At 47.1% G+C, this 25,101-nt stretch overlaps 1 protein-coding gene across 1 annotated transcript in view; it reads left to right on the forward strand.

The window, feature by feature from the left end:
- The window catches only part of maptb (microtubule-associated protein tau b), a 134,622-nt gene that overhangs the window by 32,680 nt on the left and 76,841 nt on the right, over nt 1-25,101 (forward strand). Inside the window, exons 2-4 of the mRNA XM_078529889.1 lie at nt 7,717-7,974; nt 12,219-12,287; nt 24,108-24,173. Coding sequence (XP_078386015.1) covers nt 7,827-7,974; nt 12,219-12,287; nt 24,108-24,173 — 283 coding nt within the window. The 5' untranslated portion in view covers nt 7,717-7,826. The remainder of the gene's footprint in view (nt 1-7,716; nt 7,975-12,218; nt 12,288-24,107; nt 24,174-25,101) is intronic.

The following is a 25,101-nucleotide window of genomic DNA, read 5'->3' on the forward strand; positions in this document are numbered from 1 at the left end:
GTGGGGGAATCTAGAACTAGGGGGTCACTGTTTAAAAATGAGGGGTCGCTCATTTAAGACAGAGATGAGGAGATATTTTTTCTGAGTTTTGTGAGTCTTTGGATGGTGGAATCAGTGTCTTTGAATATTTTTAAGACGGAGCTAGATAGATTGTTGATTAACAAGGGGGTGAAAGGTTATCGGGGGTAGGCAGGAAAGTGGGGTTGAGGGTACAATCAGATCAGCCATGATCTTATTGAATGGCAGAGCAGGCTCGAGGGGCTGAGTGGCCTCATCCTGCCCCTAATTCGTATGTTCGTATGGGAGTAAGTGTGTGTCGTACTCTATTCCAATGAGTGTCAGTGTCTATAGAACTGTAGCCCAGTGATAGTCAGTGTGTGTGGGACTGTACCCCAGTGAGTGTCAGTGTGTGTGGAACTGTACCCCAGTGAGAGTCAGTGTGTGTGGAACTGTACCCCAGTGAGAGTCAGTGTGTATGGAACTGTACCCCAGTGAGTGTCAGTGTGTGTGGAACTGTACCACAGTGAGAGTCAGTGTGTGTGGAACTGCACCCCAGTGAGTGTCAGTGTGTGTGGAACTGTACCCCAGTGAGAGTCAGTGTGTGTGGAACTGTACCCCAGTGAGTGTCAGTGTGTGTGGAACTGTACCCCAGTGAGAGTCAGTGTGTGTGGAACTGCACCCCAGTGAGTATCAGTGTGTGTGGAACTGTACCCCAGTGAGAGTCAGTGTGTATGGAACTGTACCCCAGTGAGTGTCAGTGTGTGTGGAACTGTACCACAGTGACCATTAGAGTGTGTGGAACTGTACCCCAGTGAGAGTCAGTGTGTGTGGAACTGTACCCCAGTGAGTGTCAGTGGGTGTGGAACTGTACCACAGTGACCATCAGAGTGTGTGGAACTGTACCCCAGTGAGTGTCAGCATGTGTGGAACTGTACCCCAGTGAGACTCAGTGTGTGTAGTACTCTACTCGACTGAGGGTCAGTGTGTATAGAACTGTAACCCAGTGAGAGTCAGTTTGTGTGGAACTGTACCCCAGTGAGAGTCAGTGTCTGTGGAACTGTACCCCAGTGAGAATCAGTATGTTTGAAACTGTACCCCAGTGAGTCTCAGTGTGTGTGGAACTGTACCCCAGTGAGTATCAGTGTGTGTGGGACTGTACCCCAGTGAGAATCAGTGTGTGTGGAACTGTACCCCAGTGAGAGTCAGTGTGTGTAGTACTCTACTCCACTGAGGGTCAATGTGTATAGAACAGTAACCCAGTGAGAGACAGTGTGTGTGGAACTGTACCCCAGTGAGAGTCAGTATGTTTGAAACGGTACCCCAGTGAGTGTCAGTGTGTGTGGATCTGTACCCCAATGAGAGTCAGTGAGTGTGGAACTGTACGCCAGTATGAGTCAATGTGTGTGCAACTGTACCCCAGTGAGAGTCAGTCTGTATGGAACTGTACCACAGTGACCATCAGAGTGTGTGGAATTGTACCCCAGTGAGACTCAGTATGTGTGGATCTGTACCCCAGTGAGTGTCAGTGTGTGTGGAACTGTACCCCAGTATGAGTCAATGTGTGTGCAACTGTACCCCAGTGAGAGTCACTGTGTGTGGAATTGTACCCCAGTGAGAGTCAGTGTGTGTGGCATTGCACCCCAATGAGTGTCAGTGTGTGTAGCACTCTACTCCAGTGAGGGTCAGTGTGTAAAGAACTGTAACCCAGTGAGAGTCAGTGCGTATGGAACTGTACCCCAGTGAGAGTCAGTGTGTGTGGAACTGTATCGCAGTGAGACTCAGTATGTGTGGAACTGTACCCCAGGGAGAGTCAGTGTGTGTGGGACTGTAACCCAGTGAGGGTCAGTGTGTGTGGGGCTGTATTTCAGTGAGAGGCAATGTGTGTGGAACTGTACCCCAGTGAGAGTCAGTGTGTGTGGAACTGTATCCCAGTAAGACTCAGTATGTGTGGAACTGTACCCCAGTGAGTGTCAGTGTGTGTGGAACTGTAACCCAGTGAGTGTCAGTGTGTGTGGAACTGTACCCCAATGAGAATCAATGTGTGTGGAACTGCATCACAGTGAGAGTCAACGTGTGTGGAACTGTACCCCAATGAGAGTCAGCGTGTGTGGAACTGTACCTCAGTGAGAGTCAGTGTGTGCAGTACTCTACTCCACTGAGGGTTAGTGTGTATAGAACTGTAACCCAGTGAGACTCAGTATGTGTGGAACTGTACCCCAATGAGAGTCAGCGTATGTGGAACTGTACCCCAGTGAGTGTCAGTGTGTGTGGAAATGTACCCCAGTGAGTGTCAGTGTGTGTAGAACAGTAACCCAGTGAGTGTCAGTGTGCGTGGAACTGTACCACAGTAACCATCAGAGTGTGTGGAATTGTACCCCAGTGAGAGTCAGTGTGTGTGGAACTGTACCCCAGTATGAGTCAATGTGTGTGCAACTGTACCCCAATGAGAGTCAGTGTGTATAGAACTGTAACCCAGTGAGACTCAGTATGTGTGGAACTGTACCCCAGTGAGAGTCAGTGTGTGTGGAATTGTACCCCAGTGAGAGTCAGTCTGTGTGGCATTGTACCCCCATGAGAGTCAGTGTCTGTGGAACTGTACCCCGTGAGAGTCAGTGTGTATGGAACTGTACCCCAGTGAGAGTCAGTGCGTGTGGAACTGTCCCCCAGTGAGAGTCAGTGTGTGTGGAACTGAACCCCAGTGAGAGTCAGTGTGCAAGGAACCATAACCCAGTGAGCGTCAGAGTGTGTATAACTATACCACAGTGATAGTCAATGTGTGTGGAACTGTACCGCAGTGAGAGTCAGTGTGTATGGAACTGTACCCCAGTGAGAATCAGTGTGTGTGGAACTGCATCACAGTGAGAGTCAACGTGTGTGGAACTGTATACCAGTGAGGGTCAGCATGTGTGGAACTGTACCCCAGTATGAGTCAATGTGTGTGGAATTGTACCCCAGTGAGAGTCAGTGTGTGTGGAACTGTACCCCGTGAGAGTCAGCGTGTATGGAACTGTACCCCAGTGAGAGTCAGTGTGTGTGGAACTGTACCGCTGTGTGAGTCAGTGTGTGTGGACCTGTACCGCAGTGAGAATCAGTGTGTGTGGAACTGTACCCCAGGGGGAATCAGTGTTTGTGGAACTGTACCACAATGAACATCAGAGTGTGTGTAACTGTACCCCAGTGGGAGTCAATGTGTGTGGAACTGCATCCCAATGAGTCTCAGCGTGTGTGGATCTGTACCCCAGTGAGTGTCAGTGTTTGTGGAACCATACCCCAGTGAGAGTCAGTGTGTGTGGAATAGTACCCCAGTGAGTGTCAGTGTGTGTGGGGCTGTACCCCTGTGAGATTCAGTGTGTGTGGAACTGTACCGCTGTGTGAGTCAGTGTGTGTGGACCTGTACCGCAGTGAGAGTCAGTGAGTCTGAAACTGTACCCCAGTGAGAGTCATTGTGTGTGCAACTGTACCCCAGTGAGAATCAGTGTGTGTGGAACTGCATCACAGTGAGAGTCAGTGTGTGTGGAACTGTACCCCAGTGAGAGTCAGTGTGTGTGGAACTGTACCCCAGTGAGAGTCAGTGTGTGTGGAACTGTACCCCAGTGAGAGTCAGTGTGCGTGGAACTGTACCCCAGTGAGAATCAGTGTGTGTGGAACTGTACCCCAGTGAGAGTCAGTGTGTGGAACTGTACCCCAGTGAGAGTCAGTATGTGTAGTAATCTACTCCACCAAGGGTCAGTGTGTATAGAACTGTAACCCAGTGGGAGTCACTATGTGTGGAACTGTACCCCAGTGAGAGTCAGTGTGTGTGGAATGTACCCCAGTGAGAGTCAGTGTGTGTGGAACTGTTCCCCAGTGAGAGTCAATGTGTGTGCAACTGCATCCCAGTGAGTGTCAGCGTGTGTGGAACTGTAACCCAGTGAGTGTCAGTGTGTGTGGAACTTTAACCCAGTGAGTGTCAGTGTGTGTGGAACTGAACCCCAGTGAGAGTCAGTGTGTGTGGAACTGTACCCCAGTGAGAGTCATTGTCTGTAGTTCTCTACTCCACTTAGAGTCAGTGTGTATAGAACAGTACCCCAGTGAGTGTCAGTGTGTGTGGAATTGTACCCCAGTGAGTGTCAGTGTGTGTGGAACCATACCCCAGTGAGAGTCAGTGTGTGTGGAACTGCATCACAGTGAGAGTCAGCGTGTGTGGAACTGTACTCCAGTGAGACTCAGTATGTGTGGAACTGTACCCCAGTGAGGGTCAGTGTGTGTGGAACTGTACCCCAGTATGAGTCAATGTGTGTGCAACTGTACCCCAGTGAGAATCAGTGTGTGTGGAACTGTACCGCAGTGAGAGTCAGTATGTCTGAAACTGTACCCCAGTGAGTGTCAGTGTGTGTGGAACTGTACTTCAGTGAGAGTCAGTGTGTGTGGAACTGTACCCCAGTGAGAGTCAGTGTGTGTGGAACTGTACCCCAGTGAGAGTCAGTGTGTGTGGAACTGTACCCCAGTGAGAGTCAGTGTGTGTGGGACTGTACCCCAGTGAGAGTCAGTGTGTATGGAACTGTTCCCCAGTATGAGTCAATGTGTGTGCAACTGTACCCCAGTGAGAGTCAGTGTGTGTGGAACTGTACCGCAGTAAGAGTCAGTATGTCTGGAACTGTACCCCAGTGAGTGTCATTGTGTGTGGAACTGTACCCCAGTGAGAGTCAGTGTCTGTGGAACTGTACCGCAGTGAGAGTCAGTGTGTGTGGAACTGTACCCCAGTGAGAATCAGTGTGTGTGGAACTGCATCACAGTGAGAGTCAGTGTGTGTGGAACTGTACTCCAGTATGAGTCAATGTGTGTGCAACTGTACCCCAGTGAGGGTCAGCGTGTGTGGAACTGTACCCCAGTATGAGTCAATGTGCGTGGAACTGTACCCCAGTGAGAGTCAGTGTGTGTGGAACTGTACCCCAGTGAGAATCAGTGTGTGTGGAACTGTACCCCAAGTGAGTGTCAGTGTGTGTGGAACTGTACCCCAAGTGAGAGTCAGTGCGTGTGGAACTGTACCCCAGTGAGAATCAGTGTGTGTGGAACTGTACCCCAGTGAGAGTCAGTGTTTGTGGAACTGTACCCCAGTGAGAGTCAGTGTGCGTGGAACTGTACCCCAGTGAGAATCAGTATGTGTGGAACTGTACCCCAAGTGAGAGTCAGTGTGTGTGGAACTGCATCCCAGTGAGTCTCAGCGTGTGTGGAACTGTACCCCAGTGAGAGTCGGTGTGTGTGGGACTGTACCCCAGTGAGAGTCGGTGTGTGTGGAACTGTACCCCAGTGAGACACAGTATCTGTGGAACTGTACCCCAGTGAGAGTCAATGTGTGTGGAACTGCATCCCAATGAGTCTTAGTGTGTATGGAACTGTACCCAGGTGAGAGTCAGTGTGTGTGGAACTGTACCCCAGTGAGAATCAGTGTGTGTGGAACAGTACCCCAGTGAGAGTCAGTATGTGTGGAACTGCATCACAGTGAGAGTCAGCGTATGTGGAACTGTATCCCAGTGAGGGTCAGCATGTGTGGAACTGTACCCCAGTGAGTGTCAGTGTATATGGGACTCTACCCCAGTGAGTGTCAGCATGTATGGAATTGTACCCCAGTGAGAGTCAGTGTCTGTGGAACTATATCCCAGAGAGAGTCAGTTTGTGTGGAACTGTACCCCAGTGTGAGTCAGTGTATGGAACTGTACCCCAGTGAGAGTCAGTATGTGTAGTAATCTACTGCACTGAGTGTCAGTGTGTATAGAACTGTACCCCAGTGAGAGTCAGTGTGTGTGGAACTGTACCCCAGTGAGAGTCAGTGTGTGTGGAACTATAACCCAGTGAGTGTCAGCGTGTGTGGAACTGTACCCCAGTGAAAGTCAGTGTGTGTGGAACTGTACCCCAGTGAGAGCCAATGTGTGTGGAACTGTACCCCAGTGAGAGTCAATGTGTGTGGAACTGTACCCCAGTGAGAGTCAGTGTGTGTGGAACTGAACCCCAGTGAGAGTCAGTGTGTGTGGAACTGTACCCCAGTGAGAGTCAGTGTGTGTGGAACTGTACCCCAGTGAGAGTCAGTGTGTGTGGAACTGTAACCCAGTGAGAGTCGTTGTCTGTAGTTCTCTACTCCACTGAGGGTCAGTATGTATAGAACTGTACCCCAGTGAGTGTCAGTGTGTGTGGAACTGTACCCCAGTGAGTGTCAGTGTGTGTGGAACTGTAGCCCAGTGTGAGTCAATGTGTGTGGAACTGTACCCCAGTGAGAGCCAGTGTGTGTGGAACTGAACCCCAGTGGGAGTCAGTGTGTGTGTGACTGTACCCCAGTGAGCGTCAGTGTGTGTGTAACTGTACCCCAGAGAGTGTCATTGTCTGTAGTTCTCTACTCCACTTAGGGTCAGTGTGTATAGAACTGTACCCCAGTGAGTATCAGTGTGTGTGGAACTGTACCCCAATGAGAGTCAATGTGTGTGGAACTGAACCCCAGTGAGAGTCAGTGTGTGTGGAACTGTACCCCAGTGAGCGTCAGTGTGTGTAGAACTATACCCCAGTGAGAGTCAGTGTGTGTGGAACTGTAGCCCAGTGTGAGTTAATGTGTGTGGAACTGTACCCCAGTGAGAATCAGTGTGTGTGGAACTGTACCCCAGTGAGAGTCAGTGTGTGTGGAACTGTACCCCAATGAGTGTCAGCGTGTGTGGGACTGTACCCCAGTGAGTGTCAGCATGTGTGGGACTGTACCCCAGTGAGTGTCAGCACTATCTAATGTGTCCCACTTCTGATTGTTCGTTTCTATGAGAAAGGTCCTTGCTCAGTATAATTGCACTTTACTTAAGTTTGCTGAGCTCACCCAAGGGTGAGGTCCAGCTGGACATCCTCATCTTGCCTCAGCCAATGTCAACATCTCTCTGCTGGGTTCCTTCGCTCAGTCTGTTCTGTGCTGTGCTTTCTGTTATCTCAGAGCAGGAAGCCTAGCTGCTGTTTCCCTCACCAACTAATAGGTTCAAGTTCAATCGATGCTCCATTTCAGGATCCTCCAGTCGATATCAGCTAACAGCAGAGAGCTGGGAGCAAAGTTGCAACCTCCTGCTCAGTCACTGTTTGGTCTGTTCTCTCCTTGACTGTAGACCGGGCAATTTACTCAGGAATAGACAATAAAGATACTGAATCTTGGTCTGTTTATCAACGTAACTCTGGACGGAAGGTTGAAACCCGACTTGAGGACTAGAACTGTCTGCTCTGTCACTGGTCACTCAGGACAGCTGCTGGCTTCACTGGCCAAACATAAAATGGGAATGTTGAGGGTGGCTAAGAGTGTCCCCTCTGCAGTGTAAAATGGCAGAGAGTGAATGGTCCTGGAGGTGATCCATGTTCCTGCCAGTAATAAAACATCCTTTTTAAACAGGAGCAGAATGGAGATGTGGATTTCTGGCACCTCCCAGCAGTCGGCATTTACATGTTTCTGGAAAGGGTAGAAAGCTTTGTGCCTGTCTGCAGCATTGTGAATATTGCAGGGTTGGAGTTTATTGGCAAACTGACAATGTGGCAGATGGAGATGGGGCTGGAGATCTCCGAATAATGGGGAATGTTGTGTATTGGAATTCTGTGCTGCAGTGAATTTGAAGGAGATCCTGTCGTTAGCCGTAAAGAAATCTTGTGTAGTTCTCCACTAATCATGAATATGGACGTGTAGCTGATCCCTCTCCTCTCCCCCCGCCCCCCCCTCTCTTTCAGGCTGACTCTGTGTGGGAATAGCTGAGCATCAGTACTAGTGCAGTGTAACAGAGGCTGATCGCGAGCCCCTGCACAACTCATCAGGAGAACCCTATCAGGCTGCAGCAGAGATGGAGACGGTGGTTAGAGGAGAGCACAGTCTGTGTGTGGATCAGGACAGGGACAATAAAGCAACGCCAGGCCTCCCAGAGGTGAAAGAAAATGGAATTGGGGTAACCACAGCAACACAGTTTGGGGCAGGAAACCAAGCAACAAAAGGTCAGTGAAGAAAAAGGGGCTTTGTTGTAAGACGGGTGTTTGAGATGGGTAGAAGCAGCAGGGTTAGCACAGATGGTTCAGGGCGTTGCTGCAGTCAGCGCTGGAATATTCTAGCAAATGCTGACATGTTCGCCAGGGCTGCAGTTTGCTGCAATTTCTCAGCATGATCTTTCATTTACAGTGAATTGAAGCTTTGAAATCCATTTCCTGAAGATTAATGCTGCTAAACCATTCTCAAACATACGGAACCAATTTGCACAGAGCCAATGTGTGTAACCCTTCGCGACCTGCTCTCTGGTTTTAAAAGCTTCAATTACACGGAGTCCAATGCAGGAAGGAGCTATCTGCTTCCCTGCTCGATTGTGAGAACCCCACACCTCATCAAAATGAAGGGGTTTCTGTGCCTGAGCTCCTTGCAGCCATTGTGCCCCACCCCTTATGTGCCTCACATAACGGTTAGTGCAACCGAGAAAAGGACTAGCAATCACTGTCACAGACAGTAACAAGCACCTGTCCACCAGCTCAGACTTTAGCTCTTAGCCCTTTATCTCTGACAAATTGTCTGTAAAGAATGGGTGCCCTCTCTCCCACAAATACCATAGGCACAGGCTGCCTCCCCTGTCTAGCTTGTTCACTTTTAAACACCAATTGTGCAGATTTCTCATCTGAGTTTGCTTTGTCCGGCAATGTAAAAGATGTGATTACGAGTGAGAAGCCTGTTTTATATCTCCCTGCCCATTGGAGAAGAGCCCTAAGATGGGCTACCAACTTGCTTATGCCTGTCTGATACATCTCACAAAGTCATAACTACCGTCATAACTACCATCATAACTACCGTCATAACTACCATCAGAACTACCGTCATAACTACCGTCATAACTACCATCACTGACTAACAAAATTGTGTGAGAGCAGAAGTACGAGTATCGAACTCTTGGGCTGAATAGCCTGTTTCTATGCTGTAGATTCTACGTAATGTTCACCCATTGGGAGTGTATTCACCCATCAGTGTTATATTTGCCCGTGAGCAATATACATCACTCATTAGAAGCATACGTTGAATGTCATGGGGCTTAGATTCACCCATTGGGGGTGTACCCACACATCAGGGAGATTATATTCACCCATTGGGGGTGTATCCACACATCAGGGAGATTATATTCACCCATTGGGGGTGTACCCACACATCAGGGAGATTATATTCACCCATTGGGGGTGTATCCACACATCAGGGAGATTATATTCACCCATTGGGGGTGTACCCACACATCAGGGAGATTATATTCACCCATTGGGGGTGTACCCACACATCAGGGAGATTATACTCACCTATTGGGGGTGTATCCACACAACAGGGAGATTATATTCACCCATTGGGGGTGTATCCACACATCAGGGAGATTATATTCACCCATTGGGGGTGTACCCACACATCAGGGAGATTATATTCACCTGTCGGGGATGTACCCACACAGCAGGGAGATTATATTCACCTGTTGGGGATGTACCCACACACCAGGGAGATTATATTCACCCATTGGGGGTGTATCCACACATCAGGGAGATTATATTCACCCATTGGGGCTGTACCCACACATTAGGGAGATTATATTCACCTATTGGGGTGTATCCACACATCAGGAAGATTATATTCACCCATTGGGGGTATACCCACACGTCAAGGAGATTATATTCACCCATTGGGGGTGTACCCACCCAGCAGAGGGGAATATATTCACCCATTGGGGGTGTACCCACCCAGCAGAGGGGAATATATTCACCCAGCAGAAAAGTACTCATCTCCCTGCGGAATCTTTACAGCATCGAGAATATACTGACCTATCAGAAGATATATTCAAACATAGGGAATACACTCACCCACCTGCAATTTATATACTGCCTCCACCTTGTAGTCACCCAGCAGCGAGGGTGAGTGTATTCCCCACTAGGGCAATTATATACCCCCATCATGTGTGTAATCACCCAATAGCTTATATTTACCAATTGGGAGTGCACTCACTCATCAAGTTGGACTCAGTTAATACCCATTCCTGGATTATTGTGTGGGTTATACTGATCTGCATCAGTGCTATAGATTGACATTGAAGTTCAAAGAACGTAAAGCCCAGGAACATGTCATTCAGCCCAACTGTTCCATACTCCACCTGACCCTCCTCCCATCCTTCGTCATATACTTTCCCCCAGCCCTCTTTATCTCACTATCAATACATTTGTTTATTCCTTCCTCATGCGCTTATCAAGCTTCCCCTTAAATGCATCTGTGCTACTCGCCTCAGTGGTGCCCTGTAGTGGCGAGCTCCACATTCGAACCACTCTTTGGCTAAAAAAAGATTCTCCTGAATTCCTTATTGGATTTCTTGGTGATTATTTTATATTGTTGGCCCCTAGTTTCGGTCTCACCCACAAATGGAAACACCACCTCTACATCTACCCTATCAAACCCTTGATAATTTTAAAGGTTTCTATTGGGTCCGTCTTCAGCCTTATCTTTTCCTGAGAATGGAGCCCGAGCCTGTTCAATCTTTCCTGATTAAAGCCTCAGTTCTGGTATCACCCTTTATTGCAACTTCTCCAGTCTCCAGTACCTCTGTATCCACTTAATAATTTAGAAACCAGTTCGAATAGTACAGATCTGATCTAACCAAGTTCTGATAGGAGTGTGACATAGTTTCTCTGTTTTTTAGTGTTAACCCTTTAGAAATAAATTTTACTTTTAAACGGCATCTTTAGCCTGTATCATTATTTTTTATTTTATTACCTATTAAGGCTCTTATTTTCTAAGGACTTTGTGACTTCCTGCTTCCTGCTAAAATGCACCTTCACACTTAGCTGTACTGAAATCCATGTGCCCAATTGCAAGTCCATTCTTGAAGTTTATTAATCTTGTTTTGTAATTTGTCACAGTCCTCCTCAGTATTAATTATTTCCCTAAATTTGCCATTGATTGCAAATTTTTGAAATTGTAGTTCCAATCGCCAAGTTCATTGAACTAATCTGGATTATTGCTGCAGAATTACTTCAACTGATCTTTTATTCCTTAATTTATGGGATGTGGACGTCGTTGGCTAGGCCAGCATTTATTGCCCATTCCTAATTGCCCTTCAGAAGGCGGTGGTGAGCTGCTGCCTTGAACCGCTGCAGTCCAAGCGGTGTAGGTACACCCACAGTGCTGTTAGCAAGGGAGTTCCAGGATTTTGACCCAGTGACAGTGAAGGAACGGCGATATATTTCCAAGTCAGGATGGTGAGTGACTTGGAGGTGAACTTCCAGGTGGTGGTGTTCGCATCTATCTGCTGTCCTTGTCCTTCGAGATGGTAGCAGTCGAGGGTTTGGAAGGTGCTGTCGAAGGAGCCTTGGTGAGTTCCTGCAGTGCATCTTATAGATGGTACACACTGCTGCTACTGTGCATCAGTGATGGAGGGAGTGAATGTTTGTGGATGGGGTGCCAGTCAAGCGGGCTGCTTTGTCCTGGATGGTGTCAAGCTTCTTGAGTATTATGGGAGTTGCACTCATCCAGGCAAGTGGGGAGTATTCCATCACACTCCTGACTTGTGTCTTGTAGATGGTGGACATACTTTGGGGAGTCAGGAGGTGAGTTAATTGTCACAGGATTCCTAGTCCCTGACCTGCTCTTGTAGCCACAGTATTTATATGGCTAGTCCAGTTCAATTTCTGAATGAAGCAGCTGAAGATGGTTGGGCGAAGGACACTACCCTGAGGAACTCCTGCAGTGATGTCCTGGGACTGAGATGATTGACCTCCAACAACCACAACCATCTTCTTTTGTGCTAGGTATAACACCAATCAGTGGAGTGTTTTCCCCTGATTCCCATTGACTCCAGTTTTGCTAGGGCTCCATGATGCCACACTCGGTCAAATGCTCCATTGATGTCAAGGGCAGTCACTCTCACCTCACCTCACCTGTGCTCGTGTTGTAAATGGTGTACCAATCTGACTAATGCTGTAGAGTTAATTGTACTGATCTGGGTTAATGCGGTAGAGTTAATCTTACTGATCGGGATTAAAGCTGTTGAGTTAACTTTATTGATCTAGATTAGTGCTCAAGTGAGTTTAACCTGAAAGAGCTAATTTAGGATTTCAAAACTCAGCCAGAATAGTGTTAGATTTATGTCATGTTTTCTATGAGATTCAGCTAGTATGAGCAGTTAGAGTGCTCAGATATCCAACACAATGTAACCTGTGTCCTATAAATCCTCTTTCAGATTCTTCTCCTGTCTCAGATGAACCTATTTCAGATGATTCTGATGTGAAGAGTACACCATCTTCAGAGGGTAGGTGCTGCCCCATCTCTGATAGCAACAGCTTCCTCCAAAATCATGGTTAGTGCTGCTCCAAGGCCTAGAGAGCCATGGAATGAAACCAGGAAATGCTGGGAAAACTCAGCAGCTCTGGCAGCATCTGTGGAGACAGAAACAGAATGAATGTTTTGAGTCCAATATGACAGTTGTTCAGAACTTTGGAGTTCTGAAGAAGAGTCACATCAGCCTCAAAACGTTAACTCTGTTTCTCTCTCTACAGAGGCTGCCAGAGCTGCTGAGTGTTTCCAGCACGTTCTGTTTTAATCTCAGATTTCTAGCATCTGCAGTATTTTGCTTCTGGAATGGCCTGGGGCTGGCACTGGCATAAGGACACCAATACGAGACAAAATCCCACCAGACCAATACTCAACAAGACCAATTATTACCAGTAACCACATCAAAATAAGTCCATTTACTTAGATACAGGTCCAGTAACCCCCAGGCCTACACTAATACACTTCGATATCAGCACTGATACCAGGCCATTACTCATGATTGTCAGCATTGATTTGTTCTGACATTGGGGTACCTCTCATTCCCCAGATATCAACTCTGATACAGCTCCAATATTAGCAAGATCAGTTCCGATATGCAAACTATATTCTAACAATGTAGCATGAATAAATATTCACTGCACTTCAACATCAGCAGGAGAAAAATCTTATAAACTTTGATCCTTTTATATCCCAATGTGCCCCCTCAATATATCTCATTGTTCCCCAGTGTGTCTCTTCTATATTATTCACTGTTCTGCATGTGCCCCCTCATTATTCCCCTGCTTCCCAATTTCTCCCTAGATATCCACTGATCTTTAGTGTGGTCTCTCCAGATCTCACTGTCCCACATTGACTCCCCTCTACATCCCACTGTTGTCAGTGTGTCCTCTCCATATTCCTGTGTTTCTGATTAGATCCCCTCTTTCTTCCACTGTTCCCCAGTGTGTATCCTATATATATATATATGTATCCCACTGTTACCCAGTGTTTTTTTATCTTCATTCATGGGATGTGGACATCGGCGGTTAGGCCACTATTTATTGCCCATCCCTAATTGCCTTTCAGAAGGTGGTGGTGAGCTGCCTTCTTGAACCGCTGCAGTCCATGTGGTGTAGGTACACCCACAGTGCTGTTAGGAAGGGAGTTCCAGGATTTTGACCCAGCGACAGTGAAGGAACGGTGATATATTTCCAAGTCAGGATGATGTGTGGCTTGGAGGTGGTGGTGTTCCCATTTGTCAGCTGCCCTTGTCCTTCTAGATGGTAGCAGTCGTGGGTTTGGAAGGTGCTGTCTAAGGAACCTTGGTGAGTTCCTGCAGTGCATCTTGTAGATAGTACACACTGCTGCCACTGTAAGTCGGTGGTGGAGGGAGTGAATGTTTAAGGTGGTGGATGGGGTGCCAATCAAGCGGGCTTCTTTGTCCTGGATGGTGTTGAGCTTCTTGAGTGTTGTGGGAGCTGCACTCATCCAGGCAAGTGGAGAGTGTTCCATCACACTCCTGACTTGTGCCTTGTGGGCAGGCTTTAGGGAGTCAGGAAGTGAGTTACTCGCCACAGGATTCCTAGCCTCTGACCTGCTCTTATAGTCACAATGTTTATTTGGTTAGCCCAGCTCAGTTTCTGGCCAATGGTAACCCCAAGGATGTTGATAGTAGGGGATTCAGCTATCGTAATCCCATTGAATGTCAAGGGGCATTGCTGCCTTGTTGTCAAGGGCAGTCACTCTCACCTCACCTCTGGAGTTCAGCTCTTATGTCCATATTATGTGTAATGAGGTCAGGAGCTGAGTGTCCCTGGCGGAACCCAAACCATGCGTAAGTGAGCAGATTATTGCTAAGCAAGTGCCGCTTGTTAGCACTGTTGATGACCCCTTCTATCACTTTACTGATAATGGAGAGTAGGCTGATGGGGCAGTAACTAAGCAGCTTGGATTTGCCCTGTGTTGCAGCTTCACCAGGTTGACACCTCATTTTTAGGTATGCCTGGTGCTGCTCCTGGCATGCTCTCCTGCACTCTTCATTGAACCAGGGTTGATCCCCTGGCTTGATGGTAATGGTAGAGTGGGGGATATGCTGGGCCATGAGGTTACAGATTGTGTTTGAGTACAATTCTGCTGCTGCTGATGGCCCACAGCGCCTCATGGATGCCCAGTCTTAAGTTGCTAGATCTGTTTGAAATCTATTCCACTTGGTGTGGAGGTAGTGCCACACAGCACAATGGAGGGTATCCTCAATGTGAAGGCAGGACTTCGTCTCCACAACGACTCTACAGTGGTCACTCCTACCAATACTGTCAAGGACAGATGCATCTGTGGCAGGCAGGTTGGTGAAGATGAGGTACAGTATGTTTTTCCCTCTTGTTGGTTCCCTCACCACCTGCTGTAGACCCAGTCTAGCAGCTATGTCCTTTAGGACTCAGCCAGCTCGGTCAGTAGTGGTGCTACCAAGCCACTCTTGGTGATGGACATTGAAGTCCCCACACCCAGAGTACAATCTATGACCTGCCACCCTCAGTGCTTCCTCCAAGTGATGTTCAACATGGAGGAGCACTGATTCATCAGCTGAGAGAGGGTGGTACATGGTAAACAGCAGGAGGTTTCCTTGCTCATGTTTGACCTGATGCCATGAGGTCATGGGGTCCGGAGTCGATGTTGAGGACTCCCAGGGCAACTCCCTCCTGACTCTATACCATTGTGTCACCACCTCTACTGTGTCTGTCCTGTCGGTGGGACAGGACATACCCAGGGATGGTGATGATGGTGTCAGGGACATTATCTGTAAGGTATGATTCCGTGAGGGTGACCATGTCAAGCTGTTGCTTGGCTAGACTGTGAGACAGACTCTCCCAATTTTGGCCCAAGCATCCTTCATAAGGAGGACTTTGCAGGGTCGACAAGGCTGGGTTCTGGTGCCCAGTCAATGCCGAGTGGTCTGTCCAGTTTCTTTCCTTATATACTTTATAGCGGTTTGATACAACTAGGTGCCTTGCAATCAGAGGGCATTTAAGAGTCAACCACATTGCTGTGGGTCTGGAGTCACATGTAGGCCTGACCAAGTGAGAATGGCAGATTTCCTTCACTAAAGGACATTTGTGAACCAGATGGGTTTTTATGACACTTGACAATGGTTTCTTGGTCATCATTAGACATGTGTCCCCTATATGTCTATATATTCCACAGTTCCCCAGTGTGTTTCCTGGATATATCCCGTGGTTTCCCAATTTGACCCATCCACATACCAAGTTGTACCGAAATGTGTTACAACCCATATTCCAGTGTTCCCTACTGGGACCTCTCTGCCTCCCACTGTTCCACAGTGTCTCATCCTTATACAGAACTCTCACCCAGTGCGTTCCCTCTATCGCTTACATATTCACTGTGTGACCATGTACATCCACTGTTCCCCAAAGCATCCACTCTATATAACTTACACTTCCCCAGTGTGTCTTCTCTATATCCCGCTGGTCCCAGAGTGTTCACTCTGCATCCTACTGTACGCAGTGAATTCCCCCCACACCCTTCCCAAATAACCTACTGACCCTGAGTATGTCTTCTCTATATCCTACTGTTCTCCACTGCACACCATCTATACCCCACTGTTTCCCAGTGTGTCCCCTCTATACGCCACTGTTTCCCAGACTGTCCGCTCTATACCCCACTGTTTCCCAGTGTGTCCGCTCTATACCTCACTGTTTCCCAGTGTGTCCCCTCTATATCCCTCAGTTCCCCACATTGTCCCCTCTAAAAATAAATTGTTTCTAGCTTGATCCTTCCTGTGTGCTAGTCAGAGTAGAAATAGGAAGATAGGGAGGATCAATGCGTGGCTTGAGTCCTGGTGCAGGAGGGAGGGCTTCAGATTCTTGGGCCATTGGGACCAGTTCTGGGGCAGGAGGCACCTATTCAATAGGGACGGGTAGCCCCTCAGCAGGATTGGGTCCAGTGTCCTGATTGGGAGGATTTGAACTGAATTGCAGGGAATTGCGCACCAGTTTGTAGAAGTAGAAAAGAGGGATTAAGGTGTATAAAGGAGTGAGAGTGTTGGATACTGGAGAAGGAATTTTAGATAGGAGCAAACTAAGAAAAACTGCAAGGAATACAAATAGAGGTTTAGAATGCGTATATGTAAACATAGAGTACATGGTGAATAAGCCTGGTGAGCTACAAGCACAAATGTCCATGTAGGAATCTGATGTAGTCACAATAATGGAAATGTGGATTAAAAATGTTGCGGGCTGGGTGCTTAATATTCAAGGACAGAAAGTGTTCAGAAAAGAAAGGGAAAGAAAATAGGGAGAAGTGGCAGTACTGATAGGGGATGCTACTGTAACATTGGAAAGAATGGATGCCCTTGAGGGGCAAGGACAGAATCCATTTGGTTAGAGTTTGGAACGACAAAGATTATAATCACACTACTGGTGAATTCTACAGTTCTCCAAATAGTGGGAGAGAAATAGAAGAACAAATCTGCAGAGGAACCACAGAGGTGTGCAGGAACCGTGGAGTGATGTTAACTCCCCAACTATCGATTGGGATGATCTGAGAGGTAAAAGGTAAGGGGTGGGGGGGTCGGTGGGGGGATATTTCTGCAGTGTGTTTGGGAGAATTTCCTTGACTAATATGTTCTTGGTCCAACTAGGAAGGAAGCATTTCTGGATCTGGGGATGGGAAATGAGATGTACCAAGTGGACTAAGTGTCTGTGGGAGAACACTGGGTAAGAGTGATCATTGCATCATGAAGTTTAGATTAATGATGGAGAAGAGCAAGGAAATATGTAAGTTAGAAGAGGGCTAATTTCAATGGGATGAAAAGGGATCTGTCCAGGGTAAAATGGAACAAGAGACTGATAGGGAAATCTGTAACAGATCAATGGGTGATCTTTAAGGAGGTGTTTCAGATACAGGCTGGGAACATTCCAACAAGAGGCAAAAGGTAAGGGAGCCAAAGCCAGGGCTCCTTGGATGATGAGGGAGGGTAAGAATGTGATGAAATAAAAAAAGAGGGTGAATGATACATGTCAGGTGAATTCTTCAAGTGAGAACCAGGCCAAATAGAATAAGTTGAGAGGGCAAGTGAAAAGGAAAATAAGCCTGACAAAGAGAGAATGAGAATAGAATGGCAGTTAACATAAAAGGGAACCCAAAAAATCTACTGACAAACAAATAGTAAACAGATACTAAGCTGGTACTATTTAAGGACAAAGAGTGTGAGATATCCTTTGAGACACAGGGCAGGGCTGGACTACTTAATGGGCAGTTTGTATCGGTGCTTAATAAGGAAGAGGATGCTAACAAATATCAGTAAAAGCGGAGATGATGGAAGTAATGGATAGTTGAAAATTGATAGGCAGGATGTACTGGGAAGGCTGGCTATGCTTAGAGTGGATAAGTCACCTGGCCCAGATGGCTTGTATCCCAGGTTGCTAAAGGAAATGGATGTGGAGGCAGCAGGAGGGCTTGCATAATCTTCCAATATTCCCTAAGATACATGGGAGGTGCCAGACAGTTGGAGAATAGTAAATGTGACATCCTTATTCAAGAAAGGGTGTAAGGACAGTCCTAGCAACTACAGGCCAGTCAGTTTAACATCAGTGGTGGATGAGGTTTTAGAAACAATAATCAGGGAAAAAAATCAACAGGAACTTGGAGAGGTTTGAGTTTGTTAAGAAGAGGCAGCATGTATTTATAAAATGCAGATCATGTTTGACAAATCACATTGATGAAGTAACAAAAAAGGTAGATGAAGGGAATGTGGTGGATGTTGTCTATCTGGATTCTGAAGAAGCCTTTGATAAAGTATCACATAAAAGGCTGGTTTACAAAATTGTGACACATGGAATAAGAGGGTCAGTGTCAGCTTGGATAAAAAAAATAGCTTAAGGACAGAAAATGGTGAGCTATAGTAAATGGCTTTGTTTCTGATTGGAGTATGGTAGACGGAGTCCAACAAGGGTCAGTGCTAGGACCGCTATTTTGTTTAATATGTATAAATGACTTGAATGTTGGAAGCCAAAGTAAAATTTCAAAATTTGCTCATGATTCTGAACTTGGAGGAGAGGCAAACAGTGAGGATGAGATGAATCACCTGCACCAGGACATAGATGAGCCAGCTGAATGGACAGGTAGAAATGAATACAGTGTGAGGTGGTATGTTCTGGCAGAAGAGATAGAGGAGGCAAATAATACTCAATGGCACAGTTTTAAAGAGTGCTCAGGGACAGAGGAACCTAGGAGTTCATGTTCATAGGTCTTTGTAGATGGCAGGACATATTGAGGATAGTAGTTAGCAAAACATATGTGATCTTGGCTTCATATATATAGGTATTGGGTACAAAAGCAGGAAAGTTATGCTGACCCTTGTAAAGCTCTGGTTAGGCCACAACTAGGGTATTGCAAGGATGTGAGTGAGGGTCCTTTGAGAAGGTTTAGAGGAGATTTACCAGAATGGTTTTAGGTATGAGAGATTTTAGTTACAAGGTTGGGTTGGAGGAATTGTGGTTGTTCTCCTTGGAGTAAAGGAGATTGAGAGGAGATCTGATCGAGGTGTACAAAGTTACAAGACAGATTTAGATAAGATAGAAAAAGAAAAGCTGTCCTCATTTGCTGATGGTACAAAGACTAGGTGGACAGAGTTAAGGTTTTGGGCAAGTGATGCAAGGGGGATGTGAGGAAGAACATTTTTACACAGCAAGTGGTGACGACCTGAAACTCGCTGCCCATGGGGGGTGGTGGAAGCGGAGATGGTGAATGATTTCAAAAGGAAATTGGATGAGCGCTTGAGGGAAGTAAACTTACAGGACTATGGGGACGGAGTGGGGGAATGAGACTGATCAGATTGCTTTAAAGAGAGCCAACAAGGACTCAATGGGCCAAATGTCCTCCTCCTGTGTTGTAATGACTCCATGGGCGGTATTTTATACTCCGCCCACATGGCGAGTTTAGAGGTGGCGGGAGCATTTCATTGGACCCCAACACCTCCCTACCTCCACCCTGGTTAAGTCTGTGGTGGAGAGCCCTTGGATGGCTTTCCCACCCAACTGCAAATTGAGGCCCTTCAGCGGACAACGAATGACCAATCCAGGGCCCCTTCCTGCCACTGTGAGTGGGCGTGTCACCAAGCGGATAGCACAACAAGAAAACCATGCAAGTTGCTTGTGATCTCCCGGGGAAGTCCCTCGTTCAAAGGCACTCAGTGCCCGATTGTAAGACCCAACATCGGGAAGAAGGGGCCTGCTGAGAGCCTCCCCCCACCCTGTCCTTAAACCCCCTCCCACGTAACCCCTACCCTGCAAAACTCCTCCTGCCATCATTGATCTGCGAATCTGGCCCTTTGGGGGGCGTGTTTCCTGCAATAGGCACTGCCTCCTCAGTGGCATTACTGTGTGAAAGAGCTGCCAGCCTCTGAGTGGCCAGCAGCTCTCAGTGGACAGGACTTGCCGCCCCCTGGGTCCTGATCCCATGAAAGGTCTGCCGGTGGCCTCCCAGCTGCCTGATTTAGGAGGCAACGCAGGTCTCTCACTGGCTCTGCAGCCAACAATCGGCCATCTATCACCTCCATAAAATTCCCTCCCATGATTCTATAATCCCACTTTTCCCCTTTTCCCCATTGTGTCACCTCTATATCCCAAAGTTCCTCTGCATGTGGCAAATGTATTCCCCTATTCCCCATGTCTCAGCTCAATATCCCAAAACTCTCCAATGTGTTCCTCTAAAACAAATTCTTCCCAGTATATAATCTCTATATCCCACTGCTCCCCAGTGTGCCTCCTTTCTATATCCCAATGTTTCTCACTGTGACCCCTTTATATCTCATTATTCCCAGGGTCTCCTATATATCTCACTGATCTCCAGTTGGCCTCTCTATGCCCCATCGTTCCTGTGTTTATGCTCTATATCCCACTGTTCCTCCATGTGTCCTCTCTGTAACCCACTCTTCTGAACTGTAGTCCTTTGATAATCCACTGTTTCCCAGTGTGTTCCCATGATATCCCACTGTTCTCCACTGGATCCTCTCTATATGCCACTGTTCCCCAGTCTCTCACCTCTATATATCACTCTGCTCCTCAGTGTGTCCCTTCCCTATAATCCACTATTGCCCATGTGACCCCTCTGTTCTCAAGTATGTAACTTTAAATGCTGCTCTTCCCAGTGAGATCCCTCTTTATCCCATTGTACCTCTATATGTCCCTTCTATATCCCACTGTTCCCCAGTATGATCCCCCCATAAACTGCCATTGCTCTATATTCCACTCCTGCTCAGTGTGTCCCTTCTTGTATTCTACTGTTCCCTGCAAGCCCCCCTCTAAATCCCACTGTTCGAATTGTGTTCCTTCTGTATACTGCAGTCTCACAGTGTGCCCCATCTATACCTTACTGTTGCCCAGCTATCCTCTCTATCCCAATGTTCCCAAACTGTAGCCCAGTGTGTCCCTTCCTATATTCCACAGTTCTCTATGGGTTCCCTCTACATCGCACTTTTACGCAGTCCCTCCTTCCACTAGCCCACCGGGCCAAACTTCCTCTACAACTTCCCCCTGCACCAGCCCTGAACTCACTCCTTTCTCTAGTTTCTCTCCTATTTCCCTCATGCCCTCTCTGAGCTCATCTTGTCCATGAGACCCACCTCCTGCTTTCTCAATCCTATTCCCAGTAAACTACCGATCAGCCAACCACCCCTCCTGGGGCCTACATTGACCAAAAGCATAAATGGTTCTGTCTCTTCAGGTGCTGTCCCTCTCTCCTTTAAATCTACCACCTTGCAAACTATCACCCTGTCTCCAACTCCCTTTCCTCTCCAAAGTCCTTAAACTGTTGCCACCTCCCAGATCCATTCCAATCTTTTTTGGAATTTCATTTTCAATCCCTCCAATCAGGTTTCTGCCCCTACCACAGTCCTGAAATGGCCCTTATCAAAGTCACAGATGACATCCTGTGTGACTGTGAAAAGATAAACTTTCCCTCCTCGCCCTTTTCAACCTGTCGACAGCCTTTGACACGGTTGACCACACCATCCTCCTCCAACACCTCTCCACTGTTGCCGAGCTGGCTGGGATTGCTCTCACCTGGTTCCATTCTTATCGACCTAATCATAGTCAGGGAATCACTTGTAATGGCTTCTCTCTCTGCTCCCACACTGTTCCCTCTGGTATCTCCCAGGGATCTATCCTTGACCCCTCCTATTTCTCATCTACATGTTGCCTCTTGGCGACAGCATCCAAAAGCACAGTGCTAGTTTTCACATGTATACTGATGACACTCAGCTCTACCTCACCATCACCTCTCTCACCTCTTCCACTGTTGTTAAATTATCAGACTGCTTATCTGACATCCAGAACTGGATGAGCAGAAGTTTCCTCCAATTAAATATCGGGAAGACTGAAGCCATTTTTCAGTTCCTGCCCCAAAATCTTTTCTAGCTATCGATTCCATCCCTGTCCCTGGGAAATCTGGCACTAACCCAGTCTGTTTGTAATCTTGGTGTTATATTTGACCCCGAGATAAGCTTGCCACCATATATTTGTGCCATCTTTAAGACTGTCAATTGCCACCTCTGTAACATTACCTGACTTTCCTGTCTCAGCTCATCTGTTGCTGAACCCCTCACTTGTGCCTTCATAACCTCTAGATTCAACTATTTCAATGCACTCCTTGCTAGTCACCTACATTCTGCTTTCCCTAAACTTGAGTTCATCCAAAACTCTGCTGCTCATGCCTTAACTTGCACAGAGTCCCATTCTCCTCTCATCCCTGCGCTCACTGACCTACATTGGCTCCTGGTCAAGCAATGTCCTGATTCTCAAATTCCGATGCCTGTTCTCAATCCCTCCATAGAGGAATGAGAGGTGATCTTATTGAAATGTTTAAGATCTTGAGGGGACTTGACAGGGTGGATGCTGATAGGATGTTTCCTCTTATGCTAGACTAAGTCTAGGCAATGCAGTTTGAAAGTAACCCATTTAAGACAGAGATGAGAAGAGATTTTTTTCACACAGAGGGTCATTGGTCTGTGGAATTCTCTTTCCCAGAGAACAGTGGAGGCTGGGTCATTGAATATTTTTAAGGCTGAGTTAGACAGATTCTTGACTGACAAGGGAGTCAAAGGGAGTGGGCAGGAAAGTGGAGTTTAGGCCACAGTCAGATCAGCCATGGTCTTATCAAATGGTGGAGCAGGCTCAAGGGGCCAAATGGCCTACTCCTGCTCCTAATTTTTTATGTTCTTATATCCATGGCCTGGCCCCTCCCTATCTGTGTAATTTCCACCAACCCCACAATCCCCTAAAATATCTCCAATCATCAAATTCGGGCCTCCTATACTTGCCTCTCTGTGTCTCTAGCTCGCTTTCTTCCTTGAAGACACTCCTTAAAACCTACCTCTTTGACCAAGCTTTTGATCATCTCCTAATATCGCTTTATATGGCTCAGTGTCATATTTTGTTTTATAACGTTCCTGCAAAACGTTTTGTTGTATGTAACCCACAGTTGCCCAGAGGGTCACCTCTAAATCCCAGTGTTCCCAGTGTTTGCCTCTGTATCCCCTCGATATCTTGCACTAGTGTGCCCTTTCTCTATAGCCCACTGCCCCCCATGTGTCCCCTCAGTATAAACCATAGTGTCCTCTCCACCTCTCACTGTTCCCCACTGAGTCTCCATTTTATCACAATATTCCCAAAATATATCTCACTGTTTCCCATTGTGTCCCTTCTCCACAATCCATGCTTCTTCATGTATCCTTGCTATATCCCGCTGCTCCCCAGTGTGTCCCTCTACATCCCATTCTTTCCCAGTGTGTCCTCTCTATATCCCACTGTTCCACAATGTGTCTTCCCCCACATGCTCCACAATTTCAGTGTCAATTTTATATTTCACTCTTCCCCACGGTTCCATCTCTATATTCCAATCTTCCTCATTGTGTTCCCGCTATATCCCGCTGCTTCCTAGTGTGTCCCCTCTATTTAGTCCAGAGTTCCCCAGTGTACCCTTTCTGTGTCCCTCTGTGCCCCGTCTATATCCCACTGTTCCCAATGTGTCTCCCTTATATCCACTGATCCACTGTGTGTCCCTTATATATCCTACTGTACCCCAGAGTATCCCAACAACATCTCACTATTCCTCAATGTGTCCTTTCTATATCCCATTGCCACCAATTTTGTCCACTCTATATCCAAATGTTGCGCACTGTGACCTCTCTATATCCCACCATTCCCAGTCTGTCCCCACTTTAATCCACTGTTTCCTATTGTATCTTCTCTATAACCAATTGATCCGTGCGCCATCCCATTGTTACTCAATATATCCCCTCTATATCATCTGATTCCTCAATGTATCCCATTGTTTCATAGCGTGTCCTGTCTATACCCACTACTCGCTAGCATGGACGCCCCCAGGTCAAACTCTTCCCCATCGAGAGCCCTCTACGTCCCACACACTGCGTTCACTCTGTATCTCACTGCACCCAGTGAGCCCCCTCTATATCCCACAGCCCTCCGGCGTGTTTACTAGGATGATCCTTTCAGATCCCATTGCTCCTCGTTTTCTCTCCTCTACACCTCTGTTTCCCAGTTGTTCTATATGTTACTGTTGTCCACTGTATTCCCTCTACATCAACGTGTTCCTGATGTGTCCCCTCAATATCCCACTGTTCCCCAGCGTGTCCCTTCTCTATATCCCACTGTTCCCCTGGCTGCTCTGTCTGTGTTTTTCTCCCTGAATCGTATTTGTTATGTCCTTGTTCATTTTATGATTGATGTTTCATTCTCTGAATTATTTCTGGACGTGCTTGTTTGGAATTGTTCCTACATTTCAGAAGCAATGGATCCGGCTGCTCTTACTGCAGCAACCTTGGACCTGGCTTCACAAGAGGTCACAGCAGGTAAGACCGCGCTCACGCTCCAGATACTTGCGATTGTCTTCTGTCAGTGCTGCAATATCTAATAAACCCCAGATTCAGCGATACATACAATTGGGCTTATGGAAGAATGAGCTTGGCATATATAAAATGGGGGTGAGGGGTATGGGCACTCGTTATACACCCCTCCATTGAAGTTCCAATACGCCGTGGTATATATCAGCTGCAATGCCTGCTCTTTTGAAAATGCATCTGTCACTGCAGTAAAGTTCCCAACCCCTCAGGTTTGGCCTGGAGTCTCAAGGTTAATCTCCTGGATGCTTTGGGAAAACCCGGGAAACAATAATAGAGACAAAATTGTGGGTTTTATTCATTTTCTTTGAACTCTTCTCTTTGCTAGTGATAAAAATATTGGCGAGAAAGAAAAAGGTGTTTGACTGGCAGTCAAGAATCATCCAATTGTTTAATAAAAGGATCTCTTTCCAATTTGCTATGGAAACAAGAGACTGTGAGAATGGCCGTGTTGAGTGATCAATGGTGGGATTGTGGAAGGGGGTGGGGCAGCTGGAGGTAGGAGGTCATGTGATGACACATCTAGGGTTACATCCAATCAGAGCTGGCGATGCTTGCTGGGGTTCCAGGTCTGTAAATGTCTGCTGCAAGAACAGTTTCTTAAACTACAGTTAGAGCTAAAATAGTCGCCTGTAGCTGACTAGCCTCAGCCCTGTTACTACTAGTTATTGACCTGTCTTTCCGGGAATGTTACTACTAGTTATTGACCTGTCTTTCCGGGAGTGTTACTACTAGTTATTGACCTGTCTTTCCGGGAGTGTTACTACTAGTTATTGACCTGTCTTTCCGGGAGTGTTACTACTAGTTATTGACCTGTCTTTCCGGGAGTGCTAATATTGACATTTTGAAATTCGGCTTCCAGTCAGCTGGAAATCCCAGC

Source organism: Cetorhinus maximus, chromosome 25, assembly GCF_964194155.1.
Source record: "Cetorhinus maximus chromosome 25, sCetMax3.hap1.1, whole genome shotgun sequence".
NCBI classification, from domain to species: Eukaryota; Metazoa; Chordata; class Chondrichthyes; order Lamniformes; family Cetorhinidae; genus Cetorhinus; species Cetorhinus maximus.